General features: G+C 47.6%; 1 protein-coding gene across 1 annotated transcript in view; it reads right to left on the bottom strand.

Annotated features, from left to right (window-relative positions):
- LOC124406396 (homeotic protein proboscipedia) overlaps positions 1–12,439 on the bottom strand; it is a 29,227-nt gene extending 16,788 nt beyond the window's left edge. Inside the window, exon 1 of the mRNA XM_046881807.1 lies at positions 11,040–12,439. Coding sequence (XP_046737763.1) covers positions 11,040–11,583 — 544 coding nt within the window. The 5' untranslated portion in view covers positions 11,584–12,439. The remainder of the gene's footprint in view (positions 1–11,039) is intronic.
- Positions 12,440–16,560: the final 4,121 nt, after the last annotated feature.

Below are 16,560 nucleotides of genomic sequence, written 5' to 3'. Positions count from 1 at the left end.
ACGTCGATCATCTGGGAGCAATAATTAATTTTTATGGGGTCGCATGAAAACAAGGTGTTATTTGAATCGTGCTGAAGGGATTGGGGTGAAGGTGCGAAGTCTGGAATGAATCGGCTGTGTTCAACGAACGGTCGAACGAACCCAGGCGGCCCGGAGCAGGACTCAGGACTCAGGACTCGGGGGAATGGGCGCTTTGCATGGCATAGCATGGCATGGCGGCATGGAGTCCGGTAGCGGTCATCAATCAGAAAGGCAGTCAGCCGTCCAGCCGTGGGTCGGCCAGCGTGCACAGTGACCCGGGTGTCCGTGTATCCGACGGTACAGATCTCCGAGTCACGGTGATCCCCCTTCCACTCCCATACCGCGGATTTTGCTCTGCGCCCCGAGATCGAGACAGTTTCTAGTAGTTCCCCGGTAGTTCGACCTTCCAATGCATAGTTTCATCCTTCGGTATTTGTACACGATTCTTGGTTCCCTCAAAGAATTATCTGCAAATTGCAACACGCCTCAAGCGTTCCAGTTTTTGACAGAGTACTTCCAGTCATACGTATATACGCCTCACGTCACGTTGTCAGACTGCAGACGCATACTTCATATACTGTCTGAAAGTACGATTATACGCGGGCTTAATGCGTCCTTCGGGAAGAAGGTAACCTTTTTTGAAAGTGTCACATGGGGCAGCGGAGTCATTGGACTCGGCTCTGGGATGAGGTGGCGTCTTTCGTCCCGGCAGAAAGGTAATTGCACGGCTTGATAATGAAGCTGTGAAATTCGCCCCCCCCCCCCCCCCCCCCTGGCGTCACTTCCTTCTCGCACTCGCTGGAGCCACGACCCCATCCTCGGCGTTCGTCCCTCTCGTTCCGTCGCTCCTCGGCTGCTGTTTGATGTTGCATGACTTTTTATTGGCGGCCTGACATTTTCTAAACAGAGCCTCGGCAAGTCTTTGCCTCCGCAGGTCCTCGAGTTTGAGCTCGAGCTCACCGTATGCACGGTTTGCCGGGCAGGAAATCTTTCAACGCGAGACGGTCTTGGCTCCCGGCTAATTACCCCCAGGACAACCCCACCGAGTCCTTATTCGAGGATGAGGGAACGAGGGCTCCCAAGGAGAAAGAAGATCCGGGGATCATCGGGGGAGGAGGAAAGAGGAAGGAGGGAGTGAATGCCACAGTGGGCTAGCGGGGATTACCCCTACCTAATGTCCCTTAAAAGTGAAATGCTCGGTGAAGACCGGATGTGGATGCCGGGCTACTGGACTGGGTAAATTCTTTAAGTCAGTGAGAGGGTGAAGGTTGACTTTAATCAGTCGATATTCACTCTTGCTATTTTTTAGTCGACAATTCTCCCTTCCGAGCTTCCCTGAAAAACAGAGACCCGAATCGCTGTTTCATATTCTTATTCAGTAAATGACTGAAAATTAAATAAAAATTCAAGACCATGGCGTAGAAAACGACTTTCAGTTGCTTCGGAAGTAACTGGTTTTCATACAATGCTCAAAGTGACTTAGTAACTCTATTTCTGAGCTTATTACAAGGCATTCAATTTTTGCTACGAAGTCCGCAACCCTCAGGTTTTCTAAGGTACGTAGTAACGCGACTTTGAAAGATTCTAACAATAAGATGATTTTTCGTAGCCCTGATAATTCCCTTTGTTAATAGCGCAATAAACTCTTAGCGACGAGTGTGAAGCAAGCTGGAATAAGACTGAGGAAAAAATCGAATCACAAAAGATGCGAGTGAATATGCAATGCAGCGCGGAAAACGTCTTACATTGGATCGGAGAGAACGTGACGCGCGCGGTACACTTTGATACAGAATGACTGGCGTCTTCGGGTGTTACAAAGCTTAAACAGTTGGCGTTGATGAAATATCGGTTTGTGCCTTGGCTGCTGCGGTTGCTGCATCTCACACGAATAATGCCCTTTAGTTGCAGACTATAATCTCCATGGTCAGGTTGTATATGGTAGACAACGGGTTTTGTTGTATTCAAAGCATGGCCGCGGCGGCAGGGGATAAAAATTGAGTCGAGAATGCTGGATGGTTAATTGGTTAATTATTCCTTTAATTACGTCGACGAGCACGTTGATGGAAGGGGCGAGGGGGGGGGGGGGGGGAGGAGTATCAGGCTGTGACCACTGCACCGCTGCATGTAGCATTTTTTGATAGACATAATAAATACTAACTCCTGTAGACGTGTTCGGTATTAATATTAACAACTTGAGTGGCTCATACGACAACGACATCAAGGAAGCAAACATCGTCTCGCTGTAATAATATCATAATGACAAATTATGGAGATGAGCCTGAGGTTGAAGGAGCCCGCAACTCGACGACGAAGAGGACGGGAGAAAATAAGAGAGAGAGTGAGAGAGAGCGAGGGGGGCGGGAAGGGGGAGAAAGAGAAAGAGGGACAGAAAGCCCCACCCCCGTTCCGGGAAGCCTGCACCCTCACCCTCGGCGTTCGACGTTGCCGGGCGGATGGTACGACCTGGGGAAAATAATGCATTAGAAATTCAGATGACCAAAAGAGGAGGTCGTTCTGCGATTTATCAAATAAAAGCGGTAGTACAGTCAAATACCCGTCGACGTCGTCAGTGGAAGCGACAGTTCATTTTTAATATAAAAGGGGAGGGTTGGCGGGGTCGGTGCTGCAGGACTCAGGCAAAAAGAATACGGCGATACGACTAGCCGGTTGCTGAAGTCAAGAGATTTACGAAGACCCGCGAGAAAAACCGTGGCTTTAGCTACGCGAAAAAACAAACACGTCGTATATATATATATATATATATATATATATATATATATACGTGCAGTGATTATACGTTCTGTGGAGAATTTATCAGCTTTCGTTGTATGTACGTACGTTGTGCGTTGTGGTGAGAAGTTTTTTTATTGCCAAATGCCTAGTCACCAGGTGTTCCAGGTGAATTCATCATCGCCGTTGTGCGAGGTTCGGCTACCCTCTGGATTTGAACTGAAAATAAAAATCGGCGACGATCGGTACGCGGAACTGGCTGCAAGAAGAGGAGAACCTGAGCCACTATCAAAGACCGCAATCAACACTCTGGTAGTCCCTCCAATCTCGCGCTCTTGCCGCTGTACCAACAACCGATTCCCCCCAACCACGATTGTGAAATGATCTTGCAGAGTCACCAGCGGCTCGGTAATCCCGCAACCAAAGCTGGTGGCGTTGGGCTCGTTATTGTGGACAGGTTTACACGCGTGTTACCTCCAACAGTGTAGCGTGCACAGGAGATACAGAATCACCCTTTGAGAAAAGCGTAGCTGGAGAATTTCTTTATCACTTTAGTATTCCGGGTTTTATTGGTCTCCAAGTCAGTGATGAGATTAGTTCGACGAATCGACCGACACACGTGTCGTAGCTAAGGTTGCACGACGAAATCTCGACGAATGAGAAACGTGGATCGACTTTTCCCATTGCCTGATGTATGTTAATAATATTCATAAATAATATATAATTGTAGGTCTGGTCTGCGAGGGTGCAGAGTTCCGCGACCTGTCCAACTCCATCCATCACTGCCTCCCTCGGCCAGCCCTCTCCTGCCCACTCCTCTCCTCTCCTCTCCTCTCCTTCACTCCCTGGTCTCCTTGCTTCGCTAGGCCATAAACATTGCCTTCCACCTCCGCAAGTTCGAGCCGCACAAGAGACCACCTCGAAACACGTTCCTGCCAACGCTTAAACGGTTTATAAACAGTCCCAGTCTGGTAATTCATTAGCTGGGTCATTCGGAGTTTCTTCCAATCCTGCGAATCAACTTCCACAAGTTGAAAGTGTCGCAGAAAAACGAAGTAAGAGGAATGCGGGAACAACTACAGAGATTTTTTTTCCTTTTTCGTTTTCTGGGAGATAAGCTGATTCCGAATCGGCAAAAGCAAATAAAAAAACTGAATCACAGTAAATATTGTTCTCGATTTTTTTCCTGGTCTGTATCACACTTGACATCAACCAAGATTACTCACGGATAACGAAAACGACGGCAAACCAAAGGAATGCCCAACGTCCGGCGTACATGATTGTCAGGATAAATTTCCTCTCCTGTTAAACCTAGTTTTTATGTATCTTTTGCTGTTACTCAGCACATGTAGACATTGACACCAAGGTTCGCTCGAGGCTGATAGCGAAGAAATTTATCATCGAATTATTATCGGCTAAGTGAGTAACAGGTATAATACACATGAAAGTGAAAATTAATACCATACTAATACTTTTGAGCAATTTTACGGGAAAGAAAAATTGTCCTCGCTTTAGGGTGTACATAGAGCGTGGTTGGATGAATATTTTTATTGGAATAACCGTTTCCAGGAGTAATTTTTTCTCGACGTCCAGTCGTTTAACAATTTTCACTCCAGTATCAAACCGCAGCGTGTGTTTTTACTGGGCACACAATTAGTTCGGTGAAATGTTTCGTGTGTGTACACTTAACGCGACTCACGAAGTTATACAATTGATGGTTTTCACGTGATGTTTGACGAGCAGATAGATACACAGACATTTAAAAGACAGGAACCGTATTGAGTTCGGGAAGAATAATTGAATGGAAGTTGGCCATTAGCTTAGCTGTCTCCTCAAAAATAGATGTACCTTGCCTACTTGTACAATGGCGACCAGCCACGGTCCCCGCTTGAAACGAGAAATTGTACAGTTTCGCAAGAGCGTGTATATTGTTGTACAATAGGGGGAGGGCAAATTATGAGTAATTTATGCCGAGACAATAAAATACCGTCGTGTATGTGCGACGTGGAATAAACGAATGAAACGTGAGACCGCATGATACCTCTTCTTGAATCTACAGAATTGTCCTTGCTCGTTGGGTGAAGAATAGAAATTTTACGGACGCCCAGATAGGATCTCCGAGCGGTAAGCGAGCCGGTGAAACTCTGAGAAAGTAGAAAATCACGTTACATCTAACTGCAGTAATTGAGAGAAGGTGACACTAGAGATTTTAAATATTCTATCATCATCACTCAGACCACTCAGAGCGTTCTCAAGCTTGAGGTGAAACACGTGCAAATGAGGGCGTAGTATTAATCCAATAAAATTTACACCGAGGATTATATTCTCTGAATAAACTTTTCACCCCGAATCTTGAAGAAACCGAACAAGTACTTCACGACTTGGAAAATCACACCGTATAGGCATGGTGAGGCAGAAACGAAGGGATGAAAAAACACTTATTGATATATCGCAGCGTTCGTACAACTGGCGGAGATTTTCTAGCCTCCTGACTCTCCTTCTGGTTCACCGAATTTTAGGTTCAGTTTATTCGAGTAACAAACCGTTACGATCCACCCTGTATACAGTTATATCGCAGCCGCGAAATCCCCCTGCATATGCTATTACTCAGCAGACTCCCTGCAAATTTTTACACCTACTTCCCTTTTACGAGTGACTAAAGTAACAGATATAGGAACCCATCCAAAAACAGGACCGCTCCCCCTCGTCGCTACACACACAGCATCATCCGGTGCCAAACGCGGGTGAAAAATCCGGAGCCGCGCGAGGCGTTGAGCTGCACTCCTTCCTACCCGCTGATCTTCCGCTTACACCAGGCCGTTCACCGAAAACATTTACATAAAATTATTATCATCAAGGAGAAAAGCAGCGGGTGGTTGTGCGCCCCCTCTCGCCAGGAGTTCTTCTCCCTTTCCGTTCTTTCACTTTACATTTTCGAATTTCGTCGAGCTTGCAAAAACGCCTTTCAGGGTTAAGATACAAGTTGCACATTTTTTTCGACCAATCGTCGCAAAGCCTGCAAAGGACTGCACAAGAAGCTTTCGCTCCCTTTCTGATTCCAAGAAGCTAGAGAGAGGGAGAGAGAGATAGAGGGTGAGAGGAATGAACGGGGGTGAATACCGGGCGGCAAAGGGGCAGCCTACACTTTTATAGCGTCCCATTTGGCGCGACAACGGGCGAGGAAACTTCTTTCAGCATCGAGCCAGAGATTTAGTTGAAAATATGCGTATGGTTATGGGGGACTGGATTATCAATTTGTTATTCCATGTTTATTATTTCGCGGCGGGGAAGGCGGGCTCTATTTGCATGATGCCGTTCAGGGTTTGCGCGCAGGTTTCTTCGCTCAAGAACGAGTCGCCGCTTCGCGGAGGGTGGATGTGAGGTCGTTTCTTTCCTTCGATCTGCATCGATGTGGAAGGAAGAAAAATTCCTCGAAACGACGATGCGTTTTCAGCTAGAAAAATATACGTCAACGTAAAACTACCCCAAGTTGGGGTGGAAAATTGTGCCAAAACCGAATGAGATCCTTGTCACTCAGCGAGTCGAGGATTCAAATTTGAGAGGTAGAACTTTCGAGGTTCATCCTAGCGGGGATTTCGAGATGAGGTGATACGGAGGTTTATGTAGGTCGACGTTAGAGAATCAAGCTATCAAGTTCCTGGTTGGTTGGGCCGAGATCCGCCACGCTGTCGCTTGGCTTGCCTAAATTATCGGACGTTTGCGAAACGGGGGAACAAGATAGTCGCCCGGTTTCTCCGACCCTCGGTCCGCCATCCTCTCCTCTCCGCTTCTCTCCTCTGTGGCAAAGTCAGTTCGCGGTCGAATGCAGGGTAGAAGTAGACGGTTGCGGGCAGGTCGACGGCAGATTCGGAGGATATTTTCCCGGGACCGCGAAGCCGCAGCCGCAGAAAGAATTTGATCTCGGCAGAGCGATCTCTAATTTGCCAAGGATTTACTCGGCGATGAATCTTGAAATTAGATGCTCTCTCTTGCGGGATTCAAGCCGAGCTGATCACAGTTCCTTTTTTATTCTTTATCTGCTGCAGACAGCAGCGCGGCAAATCTCGATCACCCTTATCGAGGAGGATCAGCTCAGTCGAAATCAGGCGACCTCGCGTTTCGCTCTCTGCGGAAAAATTTTGAATCACCGTAAAAATTGGCGTCTGAAATGGAATTCGGAGACGTCGATGCGGCCGCGATACAGATCCTGATCCTGCTTGCTGGACCGAATTGCGATTCGGATGGGGAGGAGGTGCCTAGGAAGGACAGCGGCCGCCTTCGCCCGGCTTGATCCCTCGGGATGCGGGGATTAATTGACACATCGGTGTCTTAGGGAGTCTAGGGCTAGGCTGGATCGACGCCGACGCCGACGCCTCGGCTGCCGCGGTGACTGATGAGACGCCCGGAACAAGGCGTCGCAAAAACACCCAAGGAATCAGCTTTTTGTCGCTAACGCCAAGAATTACCGTCAAGTATAGACATCAGTTGCGAAGCCTCTTGGCAAATAACTCGGCTAATCAGGGCTGCTTCCCCTCTAGCCCATTCTATACGGCCGCTCAGATCCGCTAAACCTCTGTCCTCTGACTGCCGCGAGAACAAGGATGACAAGGCTCGATATAACAGATTGGAATTTGATACCTCGCAGGCAGACAACACCAAGGACATAATTAATTAATCGAGAAGTTTTCGCCCGGTAAAACATCGCGTGTGTTTCAACCCACGGACTTTGAATATTATATCTTCGGCCATTGTTCCAGCTGCTGCCCGCCTCCATACTTCGACTCAAGAATTTTGGCATAAGAAAAAGGAGGATCTGGATACCCTGCGAACTACCCGATGCAAAATACTCCATTAGTCGCCACCTTTGGGAAATCTTCTCACGCAAGTACGGTATTGAAAAATTATTCGGTCTCAATCGAGAACGAGGACATGATGCGATGTAACAGATTATCGCCGCGTTATGATACCTCCGCAATAACAACCAGACAACGTCAATGCCGTATCTAATTAGCCGAGAAGTTTCGTGGCGTCACAATTACGCGTCAAGCCCCAGAGATTATTTTTCGAAGATCATTTTAAGGTCTTACCGAAACGGTTGTGTATAATTTTCACAAGACATAAACGATACGTTGAATTTTGTCGCGCAAGACGAGCACAAATTGCATATTCAATTTGCAATTCGAAAAAATTTGCAAATGCAGGATTTAAAATTACGGATATTATACAGTAATTTACATTTCACAATATGCGTCACGAGGATAATTCTTATCCCCGCGCGGAACGCGCTTGAATTTTCTTCTTGCAATTTCGCGAACAGTCCGCGGTGTGTAATTTCTGCAAGCTTTACCGTTATCTATAAAGATTATAAAGTTTTGACAAATGGGATAGTAGACAGAAACTTTTAAAATGCGTCATTCCGTGGGGGCAAGGCGGCTTAGCGGCGTTTCTCAATGTGTTCGGTTAATTAGGAGTAAAGAAGAATAAAACTTCCATTGCTCCCTGCATTTTTCATATTTACAGCTGTCTAATTGCTAGTTCCAACATATTCACCGATCGCATAGTCGATGAGCCTTTTCCACTGTAAGTGTGAGACGATCAATTATGCCTGAATTTCTAGATTTCGAAATACCACCTTCCGGCAGCAGAACGAAAAAATCACCGCACCTGATACCGACATACGAACCGGGTGCAAGAGCGTGGAATCGACGAGTATTCATCAACGACAGGACGCTGTTAATTTAATCTAATGCATTAAAAACGTACATAACGGTAGTTTAAAATCCAAGACTGAATTATTACGAGAGCAGTTTATCAGTGCCATGCCGCAGCGAAACTTGAGTGAAAATAAAGAAAAAAAGAAAGAAAAAGAAAAAAAAGAAAACCACTCGCTATTCCACAAGAGTTATTAAAACTATGAAAATGATTTTTTTATTTTTTTTCACCAACATTACGGGCTACTTGAGACGCGGCGTATACGGTATACATTATCACGGCAATATAACGGCATTTGAAATCCATCACTGTCCACTGTTCGTACACACAATGTGCAACGAAGAAAAACACTGTACAACTACACAACCTGTATTTAATAATATAACGCAGAGTTGGAGAAAAGAGATTATCCTTGAAGTACGATATCCCTTGAAAAATCAGAACTCGGTGGTAAAATGGCACGCGTTAAGAGACGTCTGCTTGGTTTAATAGATCAATTGCTGGGTGATAAGGTGGGGAAATGTTAGGAGATAGGCCGCAAATCACGCGGGGGAACTGCAAGGCGTCGCGACGCCGTCCGGCGACCCTTTCGCGAAGCCAGCGGGTCCTGCCGGTCAGCGAATGACGGTGATAAGGACACGCCGAGCGGCGGTCCCTTCTCGTTTTCCCCGTTTCTGTGGCTCTCCCACGGGTGAGTTATGGCCGTCCCGACGCGACGCTCAATTTACAGATGATTCCGCGTGTTACCGCCGGCCGGCGCCCGGTTAACCTTCCTGCCAAATACTTAATCTTCCCTGCAGCCCGCGGAAGCATCGTCTGTCGTTAAATTGTCACCGCAACGCGAAACCGCTCGTCGTTAAACGGCGACCCTCTCCCGTCCTCGACGGGGCCATAAAACCCCTTCCAAAACTGCGACGGCGACGGCTCGCGCCCCGACGCTATATGCTCTCAACGCGAAACACCGTGCGTCTCGCCCTTTCCGCCTTCTCTACTCCATCCGACGCGGGCCTGGACCGCTTCGCAGATTTATTGGTCCTCGATGGGCCAACAATAGTCAACAAGTTAGCGGAAAACGACTCTCTGATACCCGCGTCCCTTAGGGGTGCTCGGGGACCCGATCAAACTCCCTCCCTCCGTGCTCTCGGATCTCTAACTCTTGCGATTTAGAATTTACCGCACGTTTTGCAAATTGACCCAAAGTGTCCTCGTTAAATAATAATTGACTGGTTTTGCAAATCGTTATTACCGCTTGACGCAATGTTTAATTTCATCGCTACGCAACGAGATCCATGCTTAACGTCATCCTCAACTACGTTGGTACAAGAAAATTAGTACAAGATTACGGTACTTCTCACTAGGAGTTTCAATTTTTGGAGAACTACACATTGCGAGCACGCTGGGGATTTCTAAGAATATTACATTCTTGCTGGGAAAATTACATGCCAAAGCTTTCTCATTTCGAAACGCACGCTTCACTCGCCACCCTGACCAAATGTACCAAAGTCAAAGGGTTCCGCACGGTTGGTCATATGGTGACCACCAAAGCGTGGATAATTCTGAGTAACCGCGTGACTGGTGGTATACCTGAGTATAGGAATACAGCAAGGCAGAAGTAATGATACACCGTAATTTGGTGGCAAATGTTTGCAAATGGTTGAAAACCGTGTGGTTTTAGCTGCGTTATGTTATCCAGATGTCGAGAGGATCTGCGGTCGAGAAGAAGTATCTCCGAGTGTCATTAGCCGACGGTACTTCGGCACCCCGTTGTGTTGAGCCGAGAAATGAGCAGACTTCAAAGTTATATTGTCAATGAGTGTATGCCAATAATAGAAGTCAAGACGGACGAAGGATTACTCGTTAACCACTCCTGTGCGTTGGTAATTCAGAGAGACGAGTCTTGAAGTCCGTCGCAGATTCCCGCACATGGTTCGAAAACAAAGTTAACTGAATGCTGGTCTGGGCTAAGAAAGATTGGAAAATTGGAAGATAATTACTGGGCTGGATGCAGCTGGAGTTAATTTCTTGCGTTTCGAGTGAAGAACAACAACCGCTCGAAAAGTTACGTCAGGTACCCTTGAGCAAGACGCAAATTGGAATATACCGCGTACGTGGTAGAGAATTAGAATTTAATACCTGGGTCAAAACGTCCTTTAGACAGTCGCAGATCCAATCATTATACGGCGCATTCTTCAAGGGCGCCAAATCGCGACTTCCGCGTAGGCTGATTACACGTTACTAGGATCGTCCGGTACCCGGTACTGCTTACACGGGGTAATTATTAACGTGTTTCTGCAGATACAGACACGTCGGCACAAGACCGAAATCCGTCGGGTGACCCGGCAAAAACTCGAAAATCGTTTCACGTTGAAACCGATTTTTATATCATTAGGATTTCTCTCCGAGTATTCGTTTCTCCTTAGTGGGACCCTATCATCAGATCGTCGTGATTCGCGATATAATTTCCAGACACGTTTGTTCCCTGGTTCCCACTGTTTCCACTCATTATCCAAAACAGGTACCCTCATGTTCAGGGCCAGCAAGCCTCTCAGGCGAGGATAATCCTACGACCGTCTTACCTTGCTGATTGTTTTTCCTCGTCGTCTTCTTCTCCTTCATCCACGGGTACTCGGGCACGTTGACGCCGGAGGGATCGGGCACTCCGTGGGGGTCCATCATCGCGTGATAGCCAGGGTGGTGGGCCCCCGGACTGAGGGGCCCCCCGGCTACGGGCGAGTGCTGCAGCGGTCCATCGCCGGCGAGCTGGGGCAGGGCGGTCATGAACTCCGCCATCGACGGCTGGCTGTTTATGAAGCCAGTTTCGGCGGGGCCGCAGGTTGGGTCCATGGCCGGGTGGGCCCCGTGCGGTGACAGCCCGGTGCCAGCCCCGGCCCCGGCCGCAACCGACGCCAACCAGAAACCACCACCTCCACCGGCGGCGGTACCACCGCAGCCGTCGTTCGCCAGGACTGGGGTTGACGGCCGCGTCTTCACGGCTACCAGCTCCTTGTCGTCGACCGTCAGTCCCTGAAGGTGGGCCTGAAGCAGGCCCTGCTGCTGATGGTGCAGCGACTGACGGTGTGCCTCCTGAGGATGCACGGCGGGCCCCTGCTTATCGCGCATGCAGGGAGCGCGGATCCACCGCAAACACACTGGTCGTATTCACTGTTTCACTGAACGCTTGGGCCTCAACTTTCGCCCCAAATCATATCACATACCTTAGCGGAACCTGCCGATCGCGAACGACGGCGTTCACCGCCGAGTGGCGCATCTTTTTAACGAAATGGGGGAAAATTGTCGAGAGAGTACTATCGGCGGATATCACATTTGGGATGTTGAGATCACTTGAGTAGAACGAAACTGATCGGCGCAACGCGCTCACTGTGTATTCCCATTCACTAGCCCCCTTACGGATGATTATAACCCTGGCGAAGATGCGTCTAGGTATTGACCCAGACGAATTGGAACTAATTTTGGAGGCTATTGACGGAGAATGAAAAACCCAGAAATATATGGTTTCTCAAAACTACAATAGAATAAAATAAACACTGTCACTAGGTCGAGTATGAAATCGGTTGGATTTCATAGCACGGAAACACAGCCGCGACACAAGCCTACTAATCCGACTGGCTTGCTCTCAGGAACGCGCACGAAATGGAGGTCGGCGATGTGAGCCAGTCCGCGCTGGTACCTTTTCACTCAACGAATGTTGTTGGTAACGAGTCGGTGTTGTTACTGCTGTCTCTTTTCTTCGGTAACCTACGAGGCCGCTCTCCGCTCACCGCTCTCCGCACTCCGTTCGCCGTTCTCCGCACTCCGCAATCGTCCGTGAGGATCACGTGAGCTAACCGGCGGACCAATGGCGGGGCGGCCGCGGTGCCCGGAGAGCTCAACCCTCTCTTCGTAGGCGGGCTGGTGGGCTGTGTAGAGAGAGGCCTTCGCGCGAGGCTTCGGAGGTCCTCGGAGGACCGGCTTGAGTCTTCGGTGCGGTCGGCGTGAGTGCGAGCGAGCGACTCTGTGCGCCGGAGAGGTCGTCGTCGTACACGAGGGCGGCTGGGGCGGCGGCGACGTCGGGCGCACGGCGTGGGCGGGCCGCGCTGGCGCGGCGTCGGGACGCCAGGAATTTGGTGGGGGCGTCGTCACGTGCTCGACCACGCGGTCCGCTGGTCCTCCAGCTACACCTCTACCTCGAGGAACACCGTGTGGTCATTGAATTGCACTTCCGATAGTGACTCGTTCAACCGCATGTCAATGGAAAATGGTCGGGCGACGTCCCGTTCCTCAAGCAGTGTTGTGAAAATAAGTATAAACTTCACCGTCGGCCAGTCATCGGTCAGTTTTGAACAATTATTCTCCAGGTTGTATAACCCTTTCACGAGTTTAATTTTTTCTAATCCACTAACGTCGCTTTCCTTTCTGGTGAATATTTGATAACCGCTTTTGATCACGGCCTGAACAATCATCGAACTTTCTGAGAGTGGTTGTTTTCTTCTAAATTTTTATTACGAACAACCTAATTGCTAAATCTTATTGCGAAAGTAAGTCGTGCACTGAATAATTCCGTGAGTGGAGGGTGCAACAATTTTTAGAAATGCAGCCAGTGCAACTTCCCAAGCTGAACTGAGGAGATCAGCTGAGCTCGCTTCAGCACCGTGGTCCCATTAGCCCCACCACTTCCATTAGCCTTATGCTCGATACCCTTGACTCAACTCTGTTTAAGATACCATCGGATGCGCAATTTTTAACCCGACAATTCATCGTGAGTTGGATTCCAAGATTTAGGGTAATGCGGGAAGTGATCGCTTCAATCATAATGATTACGCGTCATGATTATTCAATGTTTCAAATCAGGAAGAGACTGTCCATTGGCAGATATATAGGTTTGATGTGGAGTTCACAGGAACCGAGGCTTGTACGGGGTTATACACATAGTTGCGCATTGGGTTAAGGTTAACCCACGATGGTTCCAACGGTTCGACTAGTTGCCCATACTGCACCGTGCAGGGTGCCGGCTGGCGTCATCGAGACACATTGGGTCAGTCTCGATGACAGATTACCCCGATCCGCATTGTGGAGAAGCTCTCATTTGGACAGGCGGTTTGATCGAGAAGTTGAACGGTGTTAAAAAACTGTATTCGACAAAAAGCGTTATACGTAGGTAGGAACACCCCTTGGACTCTAGAAGTCTACTTGTGCCGTTAGAACGGGACGCGTTTTTTCACACGATGCATGATCCGATCGGTTGATGGAGAGGGGACGAATGTTGCGCGTTGAAAAAAGTTAAAGTACACAAAAGCAGTCCGTGAGATTAGTCAACACACTATTTACGCTCCTTCAATACATCGAGTCAACCGTTGTTTGTGCCAAACCAAAATGGAATCGTTACATACCTCGCGATGAGAGTTTGGTCATAGCTGTTATTCGGTCATCCATATTGAAAATAAACGTGATGCTGGATTGGCGTGAAGTAAGAAATGGTTACCAACCTCCCAGACAGGGTCAGGTGAAGGTGACAGACATAGTCTACCATCTTGCACGGATGAGCATTCAATTTCTCCGATTCAATCATAACGCGTCTCGTTCCACCTACAAGGTCACACTGTTCGCAAACCTCTTGCATTTTTTCTATGGTCACTCATTAACGATTAACTTTTTAACTTAACTAAGACGTCAGCTATATGAAATACGGTAAGCATTGTGAGTAGGTGTACTGTGGCCTGTGGGTGGACGTTGAAGTTCGCGAAGCTGACGCTGATCGACAGCGCCTTGTCACACGATTTTCGACTAATCGCCCACCGGTGTTTCGAATTTTTTGAATATGAGCCAGACGAGTGATTCTTCATTGAGACAGACCCGAAAATTCTGACAAGACTAAATCCTCAATTGTCTCCAAGTGTCATGCCATCATGTCATTCTTCCGACGTATTTCTTCATCCGCAATTTTAACAATTCACTCCAGTGCATCTGCATTTTCATTCGACGGTATGACGGTTAGTTAAACAAGCACCACGGTACGGATAAAAAATTTGCCTCTGTTTCTGTTTTTCAGAAATCAATTCATCAAGCTTGCAGCAAATTTTTCAGTTTCAAAAACAAAAAATATACTTTCCCCATACGGCATTCTTCGTCGAAGTATCAGGGAATGGAGAAGGATGGATTTCGGAGGCACAGCCAGTAGCGTTGCGCGATGAAACTTTTAATAAATGGCAGAGTCGATATGAAGTATAGGACTTTGACATATCGTGTGTCTGTAATGTATAGTTAAATCTGGCGGCAGATGTGGCAGGCGCGCACCGTTCTGTGTGGGGGTGGTGCCAGGGTGGTGCTGGCGCTTCACCAGCTCCAAAAGCTTCGGCACTTTCGCAACCTGCACCCTCGAGACTTTCCTGAGCCGATTTCAACTGATCTGCATGAGAAAAAATCTTAGGAATCGTGGAAAGCGTGCAACGTCCACATGTGCATAGCAACAAACGTCAAGTAATGAACTCCGTTTGTCTGCTGGCATAAAATTTTTATACACCAATCTCATTTTTAAATCACGAGCGAAGTTTTGCGACGTTTTCTCGACGAGAGGGTGAAATTAGACCCGAGGATGATGGCGATGATAATAATTTGCGCTAGAAGCTGTGGACGCGAATTAATCGAGGGTCGTCCTCCCCCCCCCTCCCTTCCTCCCTTCCTCTCTCACCCCGACGTTGTACGTCACTGGCATTTCTATCTGCAGGCAGTCCTCTCTTCTGCTCGTGCCTGCCACCGATTGCGAAATGAAGTTTTATATTAAGCTTGGAGTTTTCTCTCAGCCGCCTCCCCCGCCAACCCGCAGCAGTACGGAGCCCCTAGCTGCCATCGTTTCCCCAGGCCACCATCGTCGCCCTCCATCCTCCTCCTCCCCTTTCACCCTGTATATATTTTATGTGCCGATAGATCGTTATGTCGGCGTTTGCATATATATTGACATCGCCGGCTCTCTTAGAAGGTTGTATAATGTATCGTCAAAACTATACGCGCCTGGTACAAATAGATCACACTTTTTACCTAATACGCCTCGCGACTTTTACTCGGTATCAACCCTTCACTTAAACCCTTATACTGCTAATTGAAACCAAGTTTGTTCCAACACATAGTCAGTTCATTACTTATCATAACTAATAATGTTTTTATAAATGGCATTTTTTAAATTTTATTTGTACAAAGCAAAAAATAAATTTTAATAAATGATTGTGTAACAAAACAATGAAATGTTTCTAGAATTGTCAGTAACTGGTCATTCATGTCTCCCATGTATATATATGTCATGAAGCAATAGTTGAAATCAAATTCCATTAAAATAACTCCCCTCGCACGAATTAAACAACGAGTATCGTTTTTTGGTCCACCATTTTTTTGTGTATAAGTACTTTTTCTCGAATGTTGAAGATTAGACACAAGAATTACGGGACGTAGGACTGAGTGTCAAGGCAGTGGAGGTATTCAAAGGTTACAATGAGACCTTGCGTGATTAGCGTTATCAATATCGCGGGCAAACATTAATGGAAAAAGTGTGTTCAGGGCAGGTACCCGAACGGTGCGTCGGTGTTATGCTTCCGCCATTAAAATTAAACCATCTTTCGGAGCCATTTTAGCCTGGCAGGCGGCGGTTGTCGAGCGGGGCTCAACTGTCAATCACCGGATCACTGGGTACGAGCTCCGAGTCTAGTTTCCGAAGGGGAAATATAAGTGCGGTGCTGCTGCTGTGCGGTAGAGAAACCGAGGGACGGAAAACTTAGGGGGGGGGGGGAGGTTCGGGGACTCAGCCTACTTCCAACTCCCGACTTCGAAACTTTCCCTTTTTTCACCGCCGACCGCCGCATCTGTGCGGGGACATCCGGGAAAAACTCATTACAAACCCAGGACCAAAAATTCCGTTTTCTTTCCATTGCGTAATACTTGAGTGAACACCAAACTTTTTCTACGCGTTTTTTCTCCTTTTTTTTTTTTACCGAATAAATATGCAATAGGTATGAAAGTCGCGAAATTCGTTCCACTCTTGTTTCATCAACGTTGCAGAATGATCCGTTTCCACTTTTAAAACCGAAAAACCTGCAGATTTCCACATTTTCT

This window comes from Diprion similis, chromosome 1 (genome assembly GCF_021155765.1).
Source record: "Diprion similis isolate iyDipSimi1 chromosome 1, iyDipSimi1.1, whole genome shotgun sequence".
In the NCBI taxonomy this organism is placed as follows: Eukaryota; Metazoa; Arthropoda; class Insecta; order Hymenoptera; family Diprionidae; genus Diprion; species Diprion similis.
Note: the sequence above shows the minus strand (reverse complement) of the source record. Positions and strands in the feature narration are given on the sequence as shown.